Here is a 25,012-nt window from a genome sequence, read left to right as displayed (position 1 = left end):
TGGACATTACATTTGATAAGACTGATTTTTCTCCAAGACAATCAGATATATCTGGGAATTAGAAACTTGTCAAGTCCTCTGGAAACTGTATAATGTTCAGTAACTTACACAAAACTATCAGCTGGAAACTTCAGGTGCTTTTGCTGATGATTTAGTCAACTTTCCAGGACCTACTAGATAATTCGTGCTTTCAGGCTGGGGTTTATGTAGAATATAATGGGTTTATTTATGGTAATAATGTTGACTTTTTTGCCACAACACATATAAAATGAGCTAAAGTATACCTCTTTGGAAGCTTTGGAAGCCTTTGTAACCAACAAACCAATCTTCAGCAAAACACGGACAAAATTAATCAAAACACCCAAACCTTCATGTCGTAATTCCTCACACATGGGACTAGCCAATACTAATTAAAACCATGTAACTAATTCTTTTTAAAAGCAGATTTTCTTTTGCCTTGAAAGAGATGGTTTCAAATCACAGTTTAAATTTGAAGGAAATGAAAGCCAACATCAAATAACCATGGTCTACAACCTGTGCAGCAAAGCTACCTACCATTTTTCCATAAGGAGAGGCGTTGGGGGTTAAGTTTTCCTATAGAAATTCCTCCCCCCCCCCCCCCCCCCCCAGGTGCTAAGAGACTAAATACTGACGCTTAAAGGGTACTTGACCCACACAAAAGGTAGATCACTTAGTTTGAGGGGGAGGGAAAGGCTCGGAGGCTCCAGGAGCTGAGGGTGGCCGCTTCTGCTCTCGGTTTCTGAGAGGACGGTCGGGCGACTGCTGCGTGAGGAGTCCACTGTTAACGGAGGGTCCGATCCTGGGAATTCTATCACCTGCCAGAGCGCCCAGGAGTTCAGAGGTCTTCGCCTGCTCTGCTGGAGCTGGGTCAGCCCGGGTCCAGCCGCCGCGGCTTCTCCGGCACTGCTCACTTCGCCCGCCGGGACACCCCCTGCCTGCCGGGACACCCCACCGTTTCCAGCGCCGAGTTTCCACCGCTTCAGCTTAGTGCTCTCAGGGTCCCAAGAGATCAGACTGCCCGGGACTTGTGAGACAAAGCCCCTCGGGGCTCTTGGTTCTGTTTTATTATTATTGTTATTATTGTTATATTATTATTATTATTATTATTATATTGCTGTTGTTGTTTGTCCTGTTATATCTACTAGTAAAGGACTGTTATTCCTTTCCCCATAGCTCTGACTGAAAAAAGCCTCTTTAATGTTCTAAATTATAATAACTTGGAGGGAAGGGATTGGAATTCCCCATTCCTAGAGAGGCCCCGCCTCTCCCTAGCAGATACCTGTCTTTTCAAACCAAGACAAGAGGAAAGGATTATTAGTAGGCAGATATTTTAAAAATAACAAAAATTTCTGAATTTAGTTTCTAGCCAAGCTGGTATTTCAAATATAATATAATAAGGAGACTGCATAGAGAAAATGTAGTCAGGCTGTTAAATAGATTAACTTTGAGATAATCCTTCTAATTAATGAATAAACAACACAATCGCTCATTTAAGAAGAATATAACTATGTTTTATTAAAATAATTGCTTTCATGTAATTACAACATGTATTACACATTAATGGTGCAACCAAGAATTAAAATAATCAAACTAAAGGATACAATATTTAAACAAACATTCTGAGAGTTTACAGGTGCTTACCAAGTGAACAGTGTAGATCTTCAGAACACGATTATAGTATCATTTTAGACAACAGATCATCCAGGTACTCAAGTATGTCCCACTGTTTTCAAATTAAATTTAAAATGTCAGTAATTAAAAAAAATATAAATTATTTAAAAGCAATATTAAGCAAACATTTATTTGTCATATAGTTCAAATTTAAAGCATAAAAGCTTACAATATCAGCCTGAAATTTATCTGATATGCATAGTCAGAGATCATAAATTAGCTTTTAGGTTCTTGAATTCTATTGCTTTATCAGAATAAAGTTTAGCAATCTCTTGCTTAGTAAACCCATATTCTAGAAGTATCTCTTCTGTGTGCTCTCCTATAAAAGGATCTCTTTTACATGATGGAACAGCGGGAGTCCTTGAGAGAACAGGAGCAGGTCTAGGACTCATCTCTCCCTGATCATTTTTGATAAAAGAACTTCTTTCTTTGTTATGCTGATGTGAGGCAGCATCATTGAAGGATAAAACAGGAGTCACACAGGCATCAGTGCTATCAAATATGCTGCACCACTCAGCCTGTGTCTTCTGTGCAAATATGGATGCAAACTTTTTCTTCATTTCAGGCCAGCTGGAGCAACTCATCTGAGCGGGGAGTTCATCTAAATTTAGCCCAAGACCTGAAAAGAGAAAAGCAAAGTTTAACTATAGTATGGCTTACTAATTTACTAAGTGCTTCCCACAACTAAGTACATTCCTCAAGAAGATAATACTTTGCAGGCAATACTAAATTCACTTGGAACTTTATTTGGGTATCTGTGCAGGGCAGGGAGCAGAGCAATAAAATGTTCCATGATACTTGCAATTAGACAAAACCGCATCAGCTACAGCCTTTTAAGTACGTACCTGTAATAAACCCTAACTTGTATGAACACTTCATAGAAGCAGCAGCTGCCTCAAGGTAATGATGTCCTGAGAAAAGCTTATATAATACGTATCATATTTTCTACCTGACAGTAACAACATAGAAGTCTGCTGAATGGATCCTGGACTACAGCAACACACCTCTCAGAAGCCAGCACAACTGCCAGAGCTGGATATTCAGCAGGCTACAGAGTTTGAAGTCCAATTTCGATGCCACAGATGAGCAGATGGTGTTGGATAGATGTGGCCAGCTCAATACGCATTGTGGCAGCTCAGCAGCAGGTGCCTGCAGGCTGACTGACCTGCGTCTTCGCTCCACTGTCCAAAGAGGCTCCAGCAGTATCTCCTACTCCCTCTACTCCAGCACACTTCCCAGGCTCCAATTCCCACAGCCCTTTCACCCACTAACTGCTCAATAACCCTCCTTTCCATCTCAGTTACAGGGACCACCCTGTAACTGCACTAAACACATTCCTTCTGAGAGACCAGAGCAAAGCACAGGCACACAGGCCTTGTAATGACAATTTCCTGAACTAGGCAAGTCCTAGGTCTATCCCCGAACTAAGCACTGCATCCTTTCTCACTGGGGAGCTTACAGCCCTTCTCTGCTGCCAGTTTCCAACATCTGTTTCTGTTCTCATGGATTCTGTTCTCTGCAGTCTTTGCTGTTTCATTCTGCTGCTTCAAGGAGATGTAAGAATTTTTATCATTTCTTGTAGACATTATCTCAAAAAGGAGGTACAAACAAGAAAGAGAAAAGGCAATTGAACTACCCTTTCAAAATGATAGTACAGAGGTATAAGCAGAGTATATGATACCAAATAGAAATCAGAAGTGATATATTGAAGGCCGCTCTAACAGTCCCATTTTGAAATTCAGGAGCATGAACACAGCAGGAAAAATTCAGAAAAAGCAGGGATACTAAAGAAGTTAATTTGACAAATTAGAAATTAGAAAGCAACTATCATAAATGCTTCACAAGTAACAAAAAAAAAAAAAAAAAAAAAGGGCTTCTTAGAAAACAGCAGCTCCCTGTAAAAGGCAAAGAATATGTAACGCTCTTCAAAACTGAATTTTGAGCATTATTTTTTTATCTTTGGTTATCAGGTATCAGATTGATAATTAGACAAACAACAACTACTACAGGCTTGGGTAACAGAGTGCTGTTTGCAGGCAAATTTAGGCAGACCCCCTCTTGTCTTAGGCAGAAAACACCTAAAATAGCTTGTCATTCTATGGCTTCCTTACAACTGAGTAGGGTAGACATATTGCTACTGAAACATACAGGGGAGAAGAAAGGGAGATAATGCCTTTTACTTCCGCTCCTTAAGTTCTTTCTCTCCAGTCATAATGCGTACAAGTAAAATATGCATTGCTTGGGGCCCACAGTACACCCAGCGTTTAACACAGCATTTAAGAATTTCACTGTTGATCACAAGATTATTAAACATAGTTTTGAAAATGGATAGACACTTTGAAATTGTACTTCAGTACTTCAAAGAAAAACACACAGAAATTGCCAGTCTCCAGACTCAGAAACACAGCCTTGCAGCTGTTCGCTCTCAGAAGAAATTCATCAGTAAAAGACAAAGTAAGTATTTTCACATCATATTAGAAATTCCTGTGTATACCAGGATAAATGATACTACAGATAATCAGTCCTTACGGTTTTAAGCCATGTGCACCTTTTATCCCTGAACTTACACTCTTGTGTCCATAACCATTCATGTCATCCTAAAAATGAGATCAGCTGAAGGTAACTCACACTGGTTGAACATCATGATCAAATAAAAGCTAGCAGTATTTTCAAAATTAATTTGATTATTGATTTTCAAAGTGTTCCACAAGAGACAAACAGGGCAGTATAGTTTACTTATGAACTATGAGGTGAGACAAATTTACCTTCCACAAAAGGAAAGTAAATACTCACTAAGTGAGCTTCTGTCCCATTTCAAAGCATGAAAACTTTGTCAAGTGGAAACTTTGTTTCACAGTACTCATTTTCTTATTAACTATGGTTTGGTTTCTAAAAACCAGTCCAGCATATGCAGAGCTCTACCATTATCCCATTACACAATTATTTTTGATGACTGTGGCAGATGGGAAGTTGGCTGAGGCTCAGTGCACATACTCTAGCAAACTGGAACAGTATGCAGAACCTGGAATTTAGTATTAGATACTCATTTTCTGCTTACCACTGAAGATTTCAACTTTAAACAGGATGAACTGAGTGCATTTAAGCACTACAGCTTCTCATTTTCCAGCTTGTGCTCATGATTTCTGGTGCAGATGAGCAGTATCAGAGCAGGAGTCACTGACTCAACAAGGAAACTATTTCATGGCACATAATTGTCTGGGATACCACAGGAGCACAGACTTCACTCAATGTATTCAAAAGCAAAGTATCTTTTACACAGAATATCTTATAAAGCAATCACAACTTAGTTCCAAGATTTTTTGTTCAGATTTTCATCTAAGATTTTTTGCATGGAAAGGCCCAGTCAACCTACTCTAGTACAGCTTTGAAATTATTTTTGAAAAATGAAAAATTGTCTCCCTATAATGATGCAGCTTTAAATCTTCTTCAAATGCTATAGCTTTATTGACATATATCCCCCACATTGTTTATTGATGCAGCAAACTGAAATCTCTATTCTACAGACTTTCTTATACAAACTCTTGTAAAATCAGGCACCGACTTCAAGAGAAAGAAACCAGCAAAATTCATTAGATTAACTCAGTGAAGCTGCTTTGGCATGTCAGTAATTGAAAGGTTTTTATATTATTTCAGTCATACTATTTTAAAAGCAGAGTTTTGTTCAGGATTGTCTTGGTTTAACATGCTAATTTTCTTTACAAAAAAGTATGGTCATAGCAGAGTAATTTTGAAATTATATTGTCATAATATAACTGAATAAAATCATCTAGTATGGGAAACATTAATTTTGGCCCAAACAACAGCTGCAAGGTGAAGGCCACTGTACTTTTTCTGACTAAATAAAATTTGGTCTCACTGTGAGAAAGAACTGAATTTCAGAATATTCCAAGAGAGTATGGAATTTTCATTAAACTATGTAAACTTTTTTTCTCTGCTCAACATTCCTGAAACTTAAGAATTTTTTTAGAAAGTGACAGTTGATCAGACCCACAGTACTATCAGGCCTCACTGCAAATGCATCCATAGATGTATTCCAAGTTGACTTAATTACCACAACTGCAAATGTTTTCATGCAGCAAGAGCCTGGCCCTCTACAGTATTTATACAGTGTTTAAGGCTTATCATGGTATGTAAATTAAAATAAAACATAACATTATGTGTAACTGATGCATAACATCATTTATACATAATGAAGAAACTGTCCATATTGCATGTCTCATTAACAATGTGGTATTGCATTCAGTGTGTCAGCAGATTTCTAATAGAGTACACAATACTTCACAATCACAAAACGAAGAGTTCCATGGAAATTCTTCATAATGACGTAAACGGTGTTTTTTAATTCCTTCCTAATTTTTTCCTTCCTTTTTTAAATTGAAATAATATGATGTAGGAGTACTGAAGTAGTATGAAAGGGGTACTATGGAGTAGGAACTAAAGTTTAGGACTTCAGTGACTGTCATTGCTTTCCCCCTCAGTCTAAGTGTAAAGTTACATCAGTGTAAAGTCAGTTCACCTTGTGTAACTGACTTTACACCATGTAACTCAGAATCAAACCTTTACTCTCACGTGCTCCACACTAGCAGTGTTCTTCATGCCCCTTGCAGCCTGGCTGCAGCAAGACTAAGCACCTATTGCTTAAAACCAGAATAAACCTGCAGAAGCAATTCATAGGTCAGCTGAAAGACATTCTGTCTCTTTCTGTCAAATGATTAAAGCTTAACATTAGTAGCAAATGTTTTTCCTATCAGGTTTTTCATAAGATGCCAAGGCTTTTTAGCTATTTATTGTCTGATTTTTGTAGTAATAAAATTAATACTTCCAAAACGACTACAGCATGTTTATTAATAGCAAATAGTCAATAATGAGCCCAAAATACATCTCTACTGAATCTATTTTACATAGCATCAGTTTCTCATATAGCCTTTCTAAAATTTATTTAATTAATAAATTTCTGGTACGCATAAACTTAATTGTCCCTGCTGAGCACAATCTACAAAGCCAACAATCTTCTCAAACTAATATGCTCTACTTTCTTAAATTTAGTTTCCCTCTGCAGCCTCCTTAAGAACTTTCCTCACCACGTCATTGACTGCATTTGGGTCCAGTACTGGGGTCCTGCAGGAACTCTGCAGGGAAACAATGAAGTGAACCAAAACCAAAAGGAAATCAGTTCTGCTTTGGCTAAGCAGACTTCTGTGAGCAGAGACAAATAGTTCAGAAATCCCAATCCTTTCTCAATTCTGCAGTCTTTAAATCTCCAACTGACATCTGCAACACCCATATCCTTGTAGCCTCATTCTATGGGAGTGGCAAAACTAATCTACCCTCTGAATATGGACAGAGAGACATCAAGTGGTTTTTGAATATATTTTATCTGGAACAGCACCTAATTGTTCACCAGCAGGACTGACCAGAAATATGGAGAAAAGCTATGAAATTAAATTATGGAAATTGCAACTGGAACATACCATTTTAAACCCACTTCAAAGCTGGAGTTAATGCCTGGAACAGATGACTCAGCCCAAGTCAAAGATCCTCAACTTTATGAAAGAGCAATACAGTTCTCACAGGCACCTTTCTCTTCCCTAAAATATTCAATGTTAATTTCTGCAATAGGTATCCCAGAAAGAAAATAATCCCTAAGTCACAAGAAGGTTCTGCTGTTCTAATTTAGCACACTATTGCTTCAGAAAGACTGAAACCCTGAGTACTGAAGAGAGTAAGTACTTCCTATGTGAAAAAATGAACAGATCATGATATGCACTTGTTGGGGGTTAGATTTGTTTCTTTTTTACATATAGCATTTTTTCCCTTAAATTGCTAGGAAACTAATTACTGGGTACTTATGAGTAGTTAAGAAAAACAAAGAAGTGGCCAAAGGAGAAGAGTGTAGTACCTGGCCTACACTCTGGGAGTTTCTCTCCGAGGGGGAAGATACCGCGAGTTTTGGGGGCAGGTAAGGGATGGGGCTGGGGGCAGCTGTGCTCTCTCGCTCTCAGCACGGAAGGAAGGAGCACGGTCAAGATGTTGCTTTCTGGGGGAGAATTCACTGTGATCACTGGAGCGCAGTCCTAGGGATCGACCACCATCTATCTGCTCGTGTGCCCGGGAACTCTGAGCTTGCCTTCTCCTGCCCTGGCGGAGCAGGGACGGCCCTGTCCCGCCCCCGCCGCTTCTCCGGCTCCGCGCTGGGTCTTTGCTGGGCTGGAGCGGTTCCAGCTACCACGGCGGAGCTCCTGATACACCTCATCCACAAGCCCGGGATTCCTGCTCATTCCTGCCGTTCCATGCCCCGGGGTTTTGTGAAGCAAAGCCTCTCCTCCATCCCCGTCACGAGGTTCCTGGTTCTGTTTTGTTGCTAATGGCATAGTTATTGTTGTTTGTTTGCCTTTTTATACATACTAGTAAAGAACCGTTATTCCTACCCTCATATCCTTGATTGAGCCCCTTAATTTCAAAACTATAATAATTCAGAGGGATGGGGCTTACATTCTCCATTCCAAGGGAGGCTCCTGCTCTCCCTAGCACATACCTATCTTTCAAACTAAGACAGCACCTCAAACACAGTAACAAAAGACCAGTTACTTTAAATTCAATAATGTAAGAAAATCTTCAGTTTGGTCATTTACTTTAAACAACACACTTTTACAAAATAAACAAAGGAAATTCACTGATTGTAAACAAGCAAAGATAGTAATACAATTAAAGGTAAAAAGCAAAATTTCCTCAAAGAGTGCAGCATATATGCTGGATTTTTTAAAATATGGCAGAAACAGACTGAAACATGCAATAATGACTGCAGTTGTTGTCTACCGACAAGTGGATACACACCAGTTCTTTACTGCTGGAATAACTATTTTTGAAACCTGAGCTGTTAAAATCAAGCAACTTCCTCTGCACTGTAAGCATAAGAAGTACTTTCAAATGTGAAAATAAAGTTGCCTAGAGTGGATGCCCCAACATAAGCAGAAAAATTCACAGTTGCTTCTCTAACTTTAAGCTCTATATTTCTGAGAAACAACTAAAAGAAAAGAATTTTAGCATTTTCCTCAGTAAAGGGTTATCTAAAGAAGAGAGAGACCATCAGTGACCACGTTATTATCACCTGGTCACTGGTTTCATCCATCAGAGGCTTCTCTCTAGATAACCTGGCTGAGAGAGAAAAGCCCAAGTCTTGCCCCATAATAATGACCAATAAAAAAGGCAGGACTGTCCAGAAAATTTCACAGAGAAAAAGAGTCACAAACAGAACCACACACCATTGCAGAATTTTGGTGCTTTTTTGAATAAGTACAGATTCTATCCCAGTCCTGTAGCTTAAGTGTGATTCAACTTGGCCTCCAAAGAACAAAACACTGCAGGCCATGAAGACTGCAGGCCAGTGTTTGATCACTTAAGCCAAACATATGGGTATTTGAGTATGCAGCCTTATTTTTTTTCTCATTTGCTGTGTATTTAACACAAGCATTCTCTCTCTAAGATATTTACTGGAATTCCACCTAACTCCCAGTGCAAGGGCTTCCATTTTGCTTTGATACAGTTTTATATTTACTTTTGTTCTCCAACTCCTACGCAAGCAAGAAAATTTCAAGGGATTAGATGAGAAAAATATTTCAAAGAACTGCAAATAATTAACGTCAAAGGATCAACTACACTTTCTTTTTCAAGATCAAGTTGCTCACAAATTGAGTTCACAAACAAGTAGTTCTCAGGGGACAACAGGACGACAGGAGACAAAAAGCACCATCCTCTCCAGCTAAGAAAATGGCATTTCCAAACAACATCTGATCTGTTCAAAATAATGCTGGACATCTCCCTGAGTCACTCCAGGAGCCTTCTTCATGTATTTCACATAGTAGCATGTACCAATTTAGACATTTGCACACAATTGCATGGACTTTCTTAAGCTACAAGAGAAGCAGCCATTCAAGAAGCATTCAACACAAGAGAAGGCACAGCTGTGCAAGAACTTGGGGAGCACCACAGGATGCAAGACAACAAAGCCAAAGCATAAAGAACAAGTTCTCTCTTTGGGATCCTGCTCACCAAAGGCATACCCCACCTTAGAACCCCATAACACAAGAAAGACAAGAGGTGCAGATGAAAGCAACTGCTCATCCTTGACTGCCCGATGCCTAGCCTGCCCCTGAACAGTGACCACCCACCAACCTTCCCTCCAGTTTTATCGCTGAGCACCATGTCTCCTGTGACACAGAACGTCCCTGTGGTCACCTGGGGTCAGTTGTCCTGGCTGTGATCCCTTCCCATTTCTTGCTGCACCCTCAGCCCTCTCACTGGTGCAGTGGGGTGAGGAGGATAAAAGTCCTCAGTGCTGTGCAAGAGCTGCTTACCAGTAACTGAAACATCCCTGTGTAACAGCACTGCTTCCAGCAAAAACCCAATCACAGCCCCGTGCAAGCAACTGTGAAGAAATTCAGCTCTGTCCCAGGCAAAACCAATACAAATTGTAGCATGGATACAATTCAAGGAATGCTACAGTTCAAGGACTAATGAGCGGGAAAGAGACTGGGCAAGAAAAAGGAACTACTCCCCTCACACGCTCACTGAGCAGACTGGCCACGTGTGAGCAGCGCATGGACAAACGTGGTTCACAAAACACCGGGTTACATCCACTTTAAGAATCCTTTGCTGACATTCCTTGAAGTCATTAACCAAAACTAAAATTAAATTGAGAACTTCTTATAGCCTTCATATTCTGTGCAATGAAAAAAGAATAAATGCTAAATTCTTTAATGATCTTTTATATTTTCATAAATTCTATATGGAAAGTATGGCAATCTACCAGAGAAGCACAGATGAAAAAAAAAAAAAACAAAAAACAAACCAATAAGAAGCTATCATGGGTTAGCACAATTTTGTTTTCTAGATATAGAGAAATGTAAAATGTTTTTCCCTGCCCTGACTGTAGCGTAGGTTGGGGGGAGGACAAGGACCTATCAAAAAGCAGGCTGGGATATTGGCAGCTAATTGACCAATGAGAACCGTCAGTGTGATTTTGGAAGGAACATTTAAAACTGATCTGCTGCTGACCGCCCGCTCTCTCGCTTTAGGCTCAGCCATGAGGTAACAATCGGAGGCGGCGGGCGGCCTCGGGTCCGGCCTCGCTGCCCTTTGGGCGGCCGGGCCGGGCTCAGCCGGGGGTCTGAGGGCTGCTGCCCACACGGAGAGAGCCTGGGCCGGGCCTGGCCGGGGGTCTGAGGGCTGCTGCCCACACGGAGAGAGCCTGGGCCGGGCTCAGCCGGGGGTCTGAGGGCTGCTGCCCACACGGAGAGAGCCTGGGCCGGGCTCAGCTGGGGGTCTGAGGGCTGCTGCCCACACGGAGAGAGCCTGGGCCGGGCCTGGCCGGGGGTCTGAGGGCTGCTGCCCACACGGAGAGAGCCTGGGCCGGGCTCAGCCGGGGGTCTGAGGGCTGCTGCCCACACGGAGAGAGCCTGGGCCGGGCTCAGCCGGGGGTCTGAGGGCTGCTGCCCACACGGAGAGAGCCTGGGCCGGGCTCAGCTGGGGGTCTGAGGGCTGCTGCCCACACGGAGAGAGCCTGGGCCGGGCTCAGCCGGGGGTCTGAGGGCTGCTGCCCACACGGAGAGAGCCTGGGCCGGGCCATGGCCGGGGGTCTGAGGGCTGCTGCCCACACGGAGAGAGCCTGGGCCGGGCTCAGCCGGGGGTCTGAGGGCTGCTGCCCACACGGAGAGAGCCTGGGCCGGGCTCAGCCGGGGGTCTGAGGGCTGCTGCCCACACGGAGAGAGCCGGGGCCGGGCTCAGCCGGGGGTCTGAGGGCTGCTGCCCACACGGAGAGAGCCTGGGCCGGGCTCAGCTGGGGGTCTGAGGGCTGCTGCCCACACGGAGAGAGCCTGGGCCGGGCTCAGCCGGGGGTCTGAGGGCTGCTGCCCACACGGAGAGAGCCTGGGCCGGGCCTGGCCGGGGGTCTGAGGGCTGCTGCCCACACGGAGAGAGCCTGGGCCGGGCTCAGCCGGGTGTCTGAGGGCTGCTGCCCACACGGAGAGAGCCTGGGCCGGGCTCAGCCGGGGGTCTGAGGGCTGCTGCCCACACGGAGAGAGCCGGGGCCGGGCCTGGCCGGGGGTCTGAGGGCTGCTGCCCACACGGAGAGAGCCTGGGCCGGGCCTGGCCGGGGGTCTGAGGGCTGCTGCCCACACGGAGAGAGCCTGGGCCGGCTGAGCCCCTTTCCCTCGCTTGTGGGCAGGGGAGAGGGGCAGCTGCAGCTGGGCAGTGCGGGGCCATGAGCTCAGACCACGGCCGAAGCGGCCAAAACATGGCCCAGCCTAATCACCGCTGGCAGCGGAGAAAGCAGCCTGCAGCTCCGTAACAGCTCTGAGCTGGACTGCCCTGGATGAGACCGAGGGGTGGAAAAAAGGACCTTTACCAGCTTCCTTTATCAGCACGGCCTTGCATTTTTTCTTCAGCCCTGCAGCCCGGTGCGTGCACGTGGCCTTTGCAAGCCCGGGCAAACTTAACCCGTTCTTAGCAACACAGAACTTTTAAAGCACAATTCTTCCTCGAGAGAAAGAAGAAAGAAAAAAACCCAGAAGGTACATGGAACAGACACTGCATGAAGCCAGTTAGATGAGAAGTGAAAGAACTAATAATATTGGAATAGGATTGAAGAAGTGGACCTTTTTAACCAGAGTTGTCTAAGGTAAATTATGAAGAAATGAACTGTTCTTTGCAGCATCTTAGTATTATTTGGGTAGAGTGCTATTCTAATCAAAATTAAGGTCTCATGTAATAGAGGTTTATTTGGGAACTTTGAAACCCCCGCTCCTGGGTCAAAAGGAGGTCTCAGCCTTTTGAGACTAAGACAATTTTAGATCAGAAGAAGTATTTGTAAATAATACCCCAGATACACTGTGGATAGAACATCACAGTCTGCGAAAACTCCGGGCGGCAGCAGATGTGTGACATTGAGAGCACTGGACTATTTTGTCTTGTAGCAAACATCTCCATAAAAAGATCTTAGAAGGAATCTTCTCCTAGAGTAATGAGTAGTTATGTCTAAGTGGTGATACTGACTGAAAATCCTAAGTTGTGTCTTTCTATGTTGTTCAATAAGAAAGTTAATAGTTTGTAAAAGGAAAGCATGTTTTAAGGTATCATTCTGTTTAAGTTTTTTTGTTTCTCAACTTTTTTTCTTTTCTTAGTCTTTTAATATATGTTAATAAAACTATTTTTTGTTCATTTTTAAGCTTAAACCTGCTTTATTTTTCTCCTAATCTCTCCCTCCAAAAATATTAACACTAAAACCCCTACATTAATTGGTGTTTCTGCCCAGTTTTATTAAATTAAAACCATTACAAAGCTAAGATTCCATGTGATAAAAGGGCTGAAGCACACGAGTTCAGAAGTAAAGACGCACCTGAAAATTTGTTTTCATTTCATACAGTTAAATATTTTGCATAACCCATTATAATTTCTTGAAGAGATTAATCATGTTTTATGGTCGTATTTAAAGAGTCTTAGTCAAATATAAATATTATATCCACAGCCAGACACTAAAAGCACACTGAAATTGCGTGGTGGAAATTAAATATTTAAGCAGAATTTGCTTCCACTAGATTTTTTTCTATCAAGAAACCCTATGAACTACTTCCAGTGAATATTCCTTTCTGAAACAATTTAAATAGGTTTTATTTTTAATTATAGTACAAATAATAGAAATTGCTTGAAATTCTATTTGCAATTCCAAAGAATTAGGTCTTTTTAAAGTATATTCACAATCATTTGAAAAAAGTTATTTCCAGAAAAAGTTTAGTGCTTCAGTCACATCACAGACTACCATTACAATAACTCCAAATGAAAACTTGCAACCTAAGTGTAGTTGCTGAGGGTGAAAAGGAAATAAATTAATAGCTAGAAAAAGAAAGCCAATTAAACTGTTACACAACTACCCCAACTAGCTTCCAGGAGTGCTTGGCTTTTACAAAGAAACCACATTTCCCATTTTTTAGGAAAAAGTTTTTTATGGGAAGGGTAATAAAGTACTGGAATCATCTACCCGGGGGGTGGTGGTGGAGTCACCATCCCTGGATGTGTTAAAAAAAGACCGGATGTGGCACTCTGTGCCATGGTTTACTTGAAATGGTAGTGCTGGGCTGGCCTCAATGATCTTAAAGGTCTCTTCCAACCTTGTGATTCTGTGAACCATTCATCATGAATCAAAACCAACTGTTGAAGAATTCACTCATTCATGCTTTGCTGTTGGGAAACAATTGCTCTAACCTACTCACCTTTTATTAACTGGTTATAAAATACAGGCTCAATGGCACCAACAGCCATGAATTTTCCATCAGAGGTCCTGTAGATTTCATAAAAAGGTGCACCACTGTCTAGCAGGTTTTCACCTCGAGGTTGGCTCCAAAGTCCCAAGTTTTGTGATTTCCACAGGAAAGAACTTAGGTATGCCACTCCTTCTACCTTGAGGATTTAGAGAAAACAAACAAACAAACAAACAACAACAAACAAAAAAAACCCCAGTATATTAGTTGGCATGTTACCTAAATTCTACATAAAACAGAACAACAAAAAGCTACTACCAGTTCTGCTCTTTGCAAAAATTTGTTATGACAGAATCCCTGGCAAGCAATTTCATATCTTACAATTTTCAATTACTGTTTATACTGCATATGTGAAATCATATAGAATTAGAGAATAAGACAGAGCATAAAGGTAATAAGGCACCTTCATATGGAAACGTACTTTCAATGCAAAAACTTTGTCATTTAGCAAGTTTAGAGTCATTAGATGTTCGCAATGAGTGAGTATTTTCAAGTGATGGGACAAGTTTCTTGGCTCTATGCAACATTAAGCATCTGACAGATATCAATACCTTCTAAACCTCTGGACAAGATACCTGTAGCAGTCCTATAAATACCAAATTTTTATTTCCTTTAAATATACTGATTATAGGAAGACTGCTATTTTTAGAAGAAAATTTGAAGGAAATCAAATAAAATCTCCAACACTAAGTTAAAACAAAAACTATTCTCCCACTGTCATCACTAGCAGCTACACACATACAGCAAAGTAATCTCTACATAGACAACAGTGTGATGAATACAGCACTAGAAAACATGAGTAACCCCATTCCAAATTGCTCCTTAAAATTTTGTCTACATGAAGTACACCTAGATGAAAATTCAGATTGTTCAGTCTTTCAGTAATTACTGAGGTTGTGCCAGTCATTCAAAAGAAATCATATCCTACAATTTTGCTCATCAACATAATTAATTTTCTTTCAACTGTATTGAAAGTTCTGTAAGCAAAGTTAAACCAGTTAATAGTGTATGGCCAGAAACATTCCAGTAGAACAGATTAAAACCTGAGCTTTATTATTCTGAGTATCACTTGAGTCATGGATTTTCAGCTGCATGAAACAAACCTAATATTGTCTAAAGAGAAAAGCATGGACAATGTACCCAAAAAATGGCTACTAAATTTTCATGTAGAAATATCTATTGGTTTATACTTTTCTATGCAAAAATTTAAAACATGCAAATTGCTGAAGTATGCAGTCAAGAGGGCTTCTTTATTTAATGTGTGTGACTTGGGCTCTTCTCTAGTACTGCTTCACGGACAGGAATACTATCCTCACTGTCACATATTAAAGTCAATTAAAGTACTTTCATATGAGAAAATACTGCATTACATTCATCTACCTACCTGCAAAATTATTGCAAGGATGTTAAAATAGTTTGTTTTACTAATGATCTGATCTTGCACTGCTCATATTAACAAAAAGTAGTATTACACAAAAAGCACTGGAAGTAAGGATAATAAAAGACGGTGAAAATATCTGAGTAAGTCCTAACTGAAAATTAGATTTCGCTGCTGACAAAACTCGTAGCAACTGTACAATACCTATGTACTACTTCATGGAAAACACTTAAAATATAACAGCACATCTGTTTTTGACTGGTATAGGGACTTTAGAAACATCCCTGTCTGAGGAACTGGACAGCTGGGTACTGCCTGAGGCCCACTTCAATTCAGACACAAGTTTAAAAAGTGTCCTAACATCTGCACCAGACCTCCAAAGGCATGTAAAAATAACACCACACACTCACTAATGTGGTCACCTTCTTTTACAACATGAAAAGGATAACACAGAGAGACTCCACTCTAAGTCTAATTGCAGAATGATTATAGTAAGTCATGCGTTTCATGTCTCCCTCATGTTATGAACATCTGCAGTCTCTGAAGCAGGCACAAGAATCCAGAGGCATCACCCCAATGGGTGATCTGTCTGCTCTGCAAGCCTTCTGTTCTTTCCACAGACTGGAAACAGCTCAAACAAAAGTGGGAACGAATCCACACCAACATAAACTATCCTCATGACTGATGAAGGCTCCTAGGATGTGGGATTTTGGTTTTGAGTACCTCCAGGCTGAAAAAACCTGGAACCTCTTGTCTTCTGGTGGACTGCTAAACGCTCCTGCCATGAGACAGTTATGCAAGCACTACCAGTATGTTTTCCTGTGACTGTCTTTTCACAAAGAGTGAGTCATGCTCAGTCAGATGCCTACCAACAGCAGAAGGTTCTGTGGCTGAAACCACTGAACCCAAACTGTGGCCCTGACTCACATGCCTCTGTTCCAGTGTGGTGCAACAATTCAGAGGTACAATTGTGCCTACTGTGTCACATCACAGTGTCCACTCCACGTGGCAATTATCTGGCTTCCTGTAAGATAGCCATAATCCCTACAGTCAAGAGAGAGCAGCCAGCAGCAATCAGTTGAGGCCAGGCACTTAATTCTTCTGAGATAGACAAATGAAATGCAGGACCCACTGCCTACTTTCTGCACTGTAGAAAATTCTACTATGTGACTGAGTCATTAACATACTCAGGCTACCTAAACTGTACAACAGCTTAAGCTGTTTAAAGGGTCTCTTAAACAAAACAAAACAAAACAAAACAGCTGAAATACTACAGTGTTGTGATTTTAAAAATATTTTCGTCCACAAAAAAAATTAGGTGTAAAAACAGGCTCATCCACCAGTCAATTTACTGCAGTCGTTACTGCTGATGATGCATGTATGATTTTCATCAAATGTGTCACTGAAAGTCTATTCAAGAAATAAGGAATATAACCAAATGCCAGGTAAGGTACATCCTGTGACACTGGACAATATTCCATCCATTTCACAGGTCACCGAGCACATCAGCAGGGAACTGTAAATTTCACAATTATGATGAGACAAGAAAAAATTGGAAGAGACAATTTTTAACGGCTTAAAAAAACTCCATAACACATTCCACACCAAATGAGCTACAAAATTCACTAGGATATTAACAGACTTAACAGATTCTTCTTCTAACAAATCATTTTAATTCTCTGAGGAATAATAAGGAAAATTTGGCAGTACTATAAACTACAAGAAATATCTTTTTCAGTATTTCAAGACCTGTCACAATTCTCCACAAATTTTCTTTCACAAATACACAATCGCCTTCAATTCTTCTTTTAGGTCATGTTTTTAGAGTCATAATTTTTGTTGTGCTACTTCGACTTCCTCAAATTAGCAACTTTGAAAGATGGTGGTCAGCATGGGAAACATTATTTTCCTGAGACTTCACAAACATTGAATAGGTTAGAATAATTGCTTCAGAAACTTTGCTGCCTCTATTTCCTGTTTATATATCCTAATACAGTATGTATGTGTTTTGTAACAGCATGATATTGTTGACTCATGTTCAGCTTGTGACTACTACAAACCCACAAGATCGTACTTTACCCAATTGTTCTCTTACTGCATTTGTGCAGCAAATTGTTTCTGCTGACAGAGGACTACAGAGCAACAATGTCCATGAATGGCAGCCAGTTTTTTCGGTCATTGTTCCAATCTGGAGAGGTCATTTTCAATTCTAATCCAAGTCCAACATACTTGTAGTCCTTCATATATGTGTATCATCTGTAAATTTACTAAACACAATTGCTTATCCGTCATTCAGCTTATTGGAGAAAACAGAAAAAAACTCCAACAAACTCCACTTGTGAAATTTTTCATTTTGACAATCAACTACTAAAAATTTTTGTTGCAGTAAAACATTAGTCTTGTTTTGCACTGTTTCCATAAAATTTTCATGTAGACAATAATGCCATGGACTACTTCTGAGAACACTACGTGAATTTGTCAAGAACTTACTGAAGTCAAGAAATCCAACATCTCTTGCTGTTCTACTCTCTTCAAGACCACTTCAACAAAGAGATTTGTTTCAATTCATGTAATTTTTTTTCAATTTATATTTAAGGCCAAACCTTAGTCTTCACTGTACAATGCCTCAAAGGGAGGTCAAATTTTAACTGCAACATTCTTTAAAAAGAAAAATAGGAGAACAAGAGAGAAACAACACATGCAGGTAACATAAGTTTCAAGGATAAATTTAAGTAAGTATTTTTCTGTTGTGTGTAAGTGGGTGGCCTTCCAGTAGAAAAAAAATCCGTAATATTCATTGTTAAGCGAATTTAGCCTTTCATTTATTTTACAGCACATTCACAAAGTGTTTGAAGTTGACTTCTTGGCAATGATCCAAGGCAGTGTAACTATCCCAGGAAACAGTGCTTCTAAGTAAGATATGACCTGTCATAAATTCATAAGAAGATATGTCTTGAATAAAGCCAATGCCATTTTTATTCCCATAGTATTGTCATTTCTGCTGTTACACAGCAAGCCAATTGTTCATCATACACCCTATCTCCATACACCACACTTATTCTTCAACTATATACAGCTAATACTTTGTGAAGAAGGCAGACAGGCAAAACTAGGGAGAGGCTGCAGTATGTGTTCCATGTCGTAAGGACGTTATGGCAGCAGTGATTAATGAAAATTGCTTGCACGTGAAGCAATGGCCATTTTATGAGATCACTTACTTTCCCTTTCCCAAATTCTCAATTTTAAACCTTACAATCTCTTCTCTTTCCCAGATTGAGGAGAACACCCAAGCAAGCCTAAGAAACCTCAAGTTCCTTCAGAACGAGCTTACCATACTTGCATCAATGACCTGCCCTCTGCCAGATCTGGCACGTTCAAAGAGAGCTATAACAATGCCCAGTGCACACATGACACCTCCACCAGCAAAATCAGCCAGAAGGTTTACAGGTGGGTAAGGATTTTCATTCTTTCTACCCAGCTTTGACAGCACACCTGACAGAAGAGAAAACAAAGCAAGGATAGGCATGAAATTAATTATAAACATTCATTTCTACTAGTTTCATTCTTTTCAATCTTTGTAAATAAATAAGGCATAAAGCAATCTTCTAATATTTTCTATTTCTGCTTTGCTAACTCTTTAATTCACAAAAGAGCAAAAATACATGAAATCACATTAGTGAAGATGTAATTAATTAAGGAGATGAACAAAATTCTCACAGACAAACGCTGATAATTTGACTATATAGGCACAAAATTTTATTTTAAAAATCCAACCCTGTGTGCAATAATTCTGTATTAGTACTTTGTGTATGCACTGAATCTCGCCAATAAGAGGCATTATGTGCCTCAAAGCCACTTTGATAAACTGTTCTTTTTCGAATATTTTAAAGTAAAAATGAAAGTGTATAGTCCTATATACTCATAACAAATGAACTAATGATCATAAAAAATGATCTCACACCGACAACTATGCTTCAGTCCTATCCTCCCTCTCCAACTACCTTTGGGAAAAGAAAGTGCATGTAAGAACAGGTGACTAGCACAGGAAGGTTATCTCCGATTGCATGCAATGTAAACACAGGGAACCTATGTTTATGCCAGCAATTATGCAGAAATGAAAGGAATTAGAGCAAAGGCTAAGCCAGTTTACTTCAGTCAGAACTTTGAATTTGTTAGCGTTTCTCTGCCATCCTAAACACTGTGACCTTACTCTTTGTAGTTGCCTCGTAATGATTCCCTTTGGGCAAGTAAGAAACTTCAAGTGAGATCATCCCTCTACTATGTCTTTGGCCTGAGGTCTGAGACTTGCAGAATACACAGTCAGAATTTCCTGAGAATTGCATGGCTCAGATGCACTTTTTAGTTAACAGTCTAATGCACTTCCTATGGGCAAGCAACAGAGTGCACAGTATAAAAGGTTTCCAAATCCTGTAGTGCAGGAGTAAAAGCCCTCCTGCTGCCTTAAACCTTCCCTTTAATAGTCAAAAAAGTTGTCACAGGCACCAGAAAATTAATATACTGACTTCTTAAGAATTCCTAACACCAACTATTTTTTGGTTAAAGGAAGCCAAAGCTCATCAAGAAAATACTCAGAATATGAAATCTCATTTTTGAGGAATGACACTTCTCTTGTTCTATTTCCTTTTAATAGGCAGAAAAACTTGATCTATGAAATTTCAAGCAAAATTATTTTAGGAAGATATCACTAACCAAAACACAATTGATTAAATCAGTTCCAGAGAAAAAAAAAAAAAAATCACTCTATTTGTAAACCAGAAACTAAACTACAAACTAAAGTAGGAATAGACCATGCTGTTTCTATACTCTTTCCCTCCACTAATAAGAGATAAAAATACCCTAATACTTTGAAATCATCTTGACATGAAGTCAAAAGTGTTTCTAATGAGGCATGTTTTCTTTAATCTTTTCTACTTTCTAACAATTTTCCATGAGGGAAGACTGAATCCATCCCTAAAGAAATTTAATTCCAGAACACTATGACTCCTCATAGCAGGTGATACCAGATCACCAGGTTTGCATTGCCTCTGCTCCACCTCTTTCCTTGGGCTAAAAGAACTGTTTTATCTAGTGGGAAGCCAAGAACTTTTGGGCCACTTTCTCTCCTTTACAGGCTCTGAGAAGCATCAGTGACAGCAGCAGTGTGAAGAGCAGGAAGTAGGGCCATGCACATATGAGCACCACCAGAGGTACAGTTTTGATTGTTTGCTACTGCATACTTGTAAAATCGTATCACTTAAAACCAGCATAATGTCCACAACATCTTAATGAAATGTACATCTCCACTTTATTTGAGGCCTAATTCCTTCCTTTCAGTTGGTATCAACGGAGACATATTTACAAACAGAAAAGCACAAGAGCTCAATTGCCTCATGCTGCCTAGTTTTCCTCTGTACAAAAAAAAATCTGCTCACAAGCACATAAAATACTCTGCAGCTCTTTCAGAATTATAAGTATACAGATTTTCTAGGAGAGGGGCTTTGAAGAAAATATTCAGTCCTCTCTTCAGGTAAGTTTTTGGATATTTTATTCAGATAGAATAGCACAAGGGAAGGAGAATACTGTACAGCTTGGGAAGACATTCTGATCCTGCCTGTAACAGCTTGCTGCTGCTGGCACAACAAACTGCCTGCTGCCCAGTACGTTTCCTCCTTTCTTGTGCTGACTGTTTAGTGGATCCCTCAATGGAACTGCTTCACCTTGATAATGTGGCACAAAACATCCTTGTTTCTTCTGACCAGTTTTTGACTTGTAAGGACGTTTACGCAGGGGCTAAGCAAGTGCCAGAGCTGACTGAAATCATCAGGGAAAAGTGGAGTGAAAGGAAAGCCCCATTTCATTGACATGGATGCTTCAGAGCAGCTGTTTCACCAGACTGCCCTTCAGATAAATTTTGAGCTATCTGCTTTCAACAAGTTCTTGAGTTTTGATCAAAGGGAGGAAGGAAACTTTATTTAACAGGAAATTTTACAGCCTACCTGATAAAGCCAAGTAATTGATGTCATGACCCGCAGACTTGGCATATTTTCCAGTCTGGCCAAACCCAGTAAGTCTAGCATAGATGAGTCTGGGATTCTCCTGTAGAAGGACCTCTGGGCCAAGCCCAAGTCTTTCCATGACACCTTAAAAAGACATAAGCAAGGAATTCTAATTCACATTTAATTTTAATAATACTTAAAACACAATGGCTCAAAGTTAGATTATACAACAGCACAACTCAACTGTGCTTTATGACGTAGAACATTCTGCTTCAGTGTTCATGTTACAACATGAACATTATAAATTACCAACATAAATTTTTAACGTAAACCAAGTAGAAATTTGGCTTTAGGGTTTTGTGGGGTTTTTTGTTTTCACTTTTCCTGTTTTACTCCAAAAGACTGACAGAAAACCATGCACCACTGGATGAGAGAGAAAGCTACCAAAGGCTTGCAAAATAAGAAAAAAAGAGAAAGAGAAAACTCTTACATGTTCCATATTAAAATCACTTGGAATTTAATCCATATTTCACTGGAATATACTTTCCTCACCATTTCTCAGTACCTCGTGTTCCCGTGTGTTTTAACTCACTGATGTGAATGGACCATGCCACTATTCCACAGATGAACACAGGAACCACACACAAGTAAATGTGTTTTTTTTAATGCAGGGAATAAGGAACTTTTAGAAACAGTGTCATATAAATTAAATCAGCATGGACTTACAGAAATCAAGGCTAAAATTTTAATCTTGCAGTCCTAAAACAGTGGTTTTAAGAGAAGGAATTTGAATTGCAAATAAATTATACTTTCTTACTGGTTCAGTGCAGCTTGGTCAGACCCTTACCTATGACCTATACTGGCACTTCAGAGCCACACATTTTGGAATGGAAAGAATAACATAACTCCAATGCCTGTTCCACCCCAGAATCTATTACTCCAGCTTGTTTCACGAAACTAATCCATACTGTTACCATACTGCCAATTTCATGAAAATCCATTTCTACTGCATTAATTACTGGGCAGTGGCAAGTGATTACTGTCAAGAAGAATGCGGTGAAATTTGGCAAAGTTTGGCACGATTTTCAAATGCACAAGAGGAAACAGGGTGACAAATAACCCCTCTGGTGTCACAAAGCCATTGTAAGGTCACACATGTCTTTAAAGAAACTGTTCTGCCACTCGGGCCCTCTCACCTTCTCACTTTTTTCCACCAGTCTCATAATGGGTCAGAGATTTGCCGAGTTCACTTACAGACCCTTAAAACCTAGTATCTAGTTACAAAACTGCCTGCACTCCCAACCGAGGAAAAAACCCAGCAAGTGTTCATAACACCAAAGAAAACAAAATTTCATAAAAAGAAAAACCAGGAGATCAGCTACCAAGAAGAAGGAGAATTTAACTTTTTTTTTTTTTTTTTTCCCCTCAATTTCTGGGGAGTAAAACAAACAATTTTAAGGTAAGAATAAAGAAATTTTCCAACAGAAAATAATTACTTGTGACACATGATCTGTCCATGATATGTGACGCCTAACTGATAAAGTCTCTTATTTCTAAACTGTCTGTAAAATCCTCAAAACACTTCAGCTAGCTCCTCAATGAAACATGATCACAAAATGCTTTGGGTTGGAAGAAACCTCTAAAGGTCAGTTAGTCCAGCCCTCTGCTGGGAGCAGAGACATCTTCAACTTGATTTGTGTACAGAGTCCTGTCCAACCTGACCTCGATGGGATTTTTCCTAACAGAAAAGCATCCTCAAGGAACACTGGGGGATACTAACATAACCATCAGGTGAGTGCCTGTGTAAGTCTTATAAATGGAAGGAAAATGATCAATCTTAAAATGGCATCAATTTCGCTACTGAAAATCAGATGTTAAGCACCCATAAATGCAGTATATTAGTAAATATGTATACCATAATTAAAAAATGAAATAAAAATTCTATTTAAAAGACAGCTTCAAAAAATAGAAAAATCCTGTTATTGAGTATTTGAAGAATTTGTCCTAATCTAATGTTAAAAATGGAAAGTACTTGCAAAAACACAAGGAAGGTTTTCGTAAAGTAGATTTAAGCCTGGCAGGAAGTGATTAGTTTGTGGAAAGCAACTTCCTAAAATAAAGTATGATGTTTGAAGATGAAGACTGTAGTTTACAACTTGTATTTGATCCTAATCAGAGCAACTCTGTACAACAAAATCATACTACTCTATTTAGCACATGCTCTTATGTTTATCTCCCTGGCACATGTGCTTTGTAAATGTGTAACCATAATGTCAGATCCTTTGTCCTGAGGAATTTTAAGCTCAAACTCTGACCTGCACCGCAACGTGAGCTGCACTTTAGCAGCAGGTCTGCACATCACACAGAATGGTGCCTCCAGCTCGGTGTGACCCCTGGACTCGAACACCGTCCTGCTCGTCCAGGGCTCCAAGCGCGGTGTGACCCCTAGGCTCGGGCACCCTCCTGCTCCTCCAGAGCCCGGCCGGGGGCACGGCCCTATCTGAGCGCTCTCAGCGGCCCTTCCGTGCGGTTTCACACGGCGCCTGCACTGCACAAATCTGCCAAACAGCGCGCGCCTCCAGTCACCAGGAAATACAACTCCCAAAGCTGTTCCCTGCCCCTTCCCCCTGAGTAGCGCCGAGGCCACAGAGTGGCGAGAGCCCCTCAGCAGCTCGGCACCCCGCAGCTCCAATACCCGCTCGCTCCCCACGGCCCGGCCCAGGCTGCCGCGGCCGCAGCGCCGGCCCGGCGCGGTTTCCCGGCGGCCGCGGCTCCTCACCGTGGCGGAAGGGCTCGATGAGCACGTCTGCCCCGCCGCACAGCCGCCTCAGCGCCGCGGCGCCCTGCGGCCGCTTCAGGTCGAGCGCTAAGGAGCGCTTCCCGCGGGCCTGCACGTCTCTGTGCTCCAAGGCCGCGGCGCGCCGAGACAGCCGGTCGACTCGCACCACCTGCGCCCCGAAGTCGGCGAGGATCATCCCGCAGAGCGGCGCGGGAGCCAGCCCGGCGAGCTCCAGCACCCGCACGCCGCCCAGCGCCATTGTCCCCGCCGTCGCTGTCGAGCGCCCACACATCGATCGCGGAGTCGGCCCGGGGGCCGCTCCGCCCTCTCTCGCACGGCCCGGGGGACGGGGCGGGCTCCCCCCGGGCCTGCCGTCTCCGGTGTTTCTCCACCGCGAGTTCGTGATGGCCTGCGGGCGGCTCCGCTACCCTCTGACCCGGCTCGCAGCGAGGAGGAGTGGACGGTCTCCGGCTGCTTGGGTCGGCCCGCAGCTGCTCTCGGGGAAACTTCCCTGTCCGACCGTCCAGGAGCGAGCCACCGTGGCCGTCAGACTCGCATCGCCTGAGCTAGGACCGAGGCCCTTTGGTAGCTGCACAGCCCCCCACACTCATAGTCACACCAGCTCTCCCATAGCAGAGGCTCAGACGAACAAATCTTTAAAATAATTTAATCGTGATGCAATAACCAAACATCAAAACAAACCCAGAGCGATCTGCTGCCTCCGTGTAGGGACCCCGCACAAAGGAAACCATGGGCTTTTACACCTTTGCAGCCTCAGGGCGGGAAAGTCACAGAATCACAGAACCATTTAGGATGGAAAATACCTCCAACGTCG

The 25,012-nt window shown here is 41.5% G+C and overlaps 1 protein-coding gene across 2 annotated transcripts; it reads right to left on the bottom strand.

Annotated features, from left to right (window-relative positions):
* Positions 1-1,535: 1,535 nt before the first annotated feature.
* AMACR (alpha-methylacyl-CoA racemase) lies at positions 1,536-24,467 on the bottom strand. 2 transcript variants are annotated; one of them, XM_040090054.2, is made up of 5 exons: positions 24,178-24,467; positions 21,399-21,542; positions 18,734-18,894; positions 13,977-14,163; positions 1,536-2,311 (listed from the first exon to the last, which is right to left on the bottom strand). In XM_040090054.2, exons 1-5 carry the CDS (start codon positions 24,434-24,436, stop codon positions 1,902-1,904), a joined length of 1,161 nt encoding a protein of 386 aa, XP_039945988.2. In that variant the 5' UTR covers positions 24,437-24,467; the 3' UTR covers positions 1,536-1,901. The 2 variants fall into 2 exon arrangements, with proteins under 2 accessions (XP_039945988.2, XP_039945989.2); XM_040090055.2 differs by lacking the exon at positions 18,734-18,894 and having other exon boundaries at positions 13,977-14,159.
* Positions 24,468-25,012: the final 545 nt, after the last annotated feature.

This window comes from Hirundo rustica, chromosome Z, assembly GCF_015227805.2.
Source record: "Hirundo rustica isolate bHirRus1 chromosome Z, bHirRus1.pri.v3, whole genome shotgun sequence".
Classification (NCBI taxonomy): domain Eukaryota; kingdom Metazoa; phylum Chordata; class Aves; order Passeriformes; family Hirundinidae; genus Hirundo; species Hirundo rustica.
This window is presented reverse-complemented; position numbering and strand designations above follow the sequence as displayed.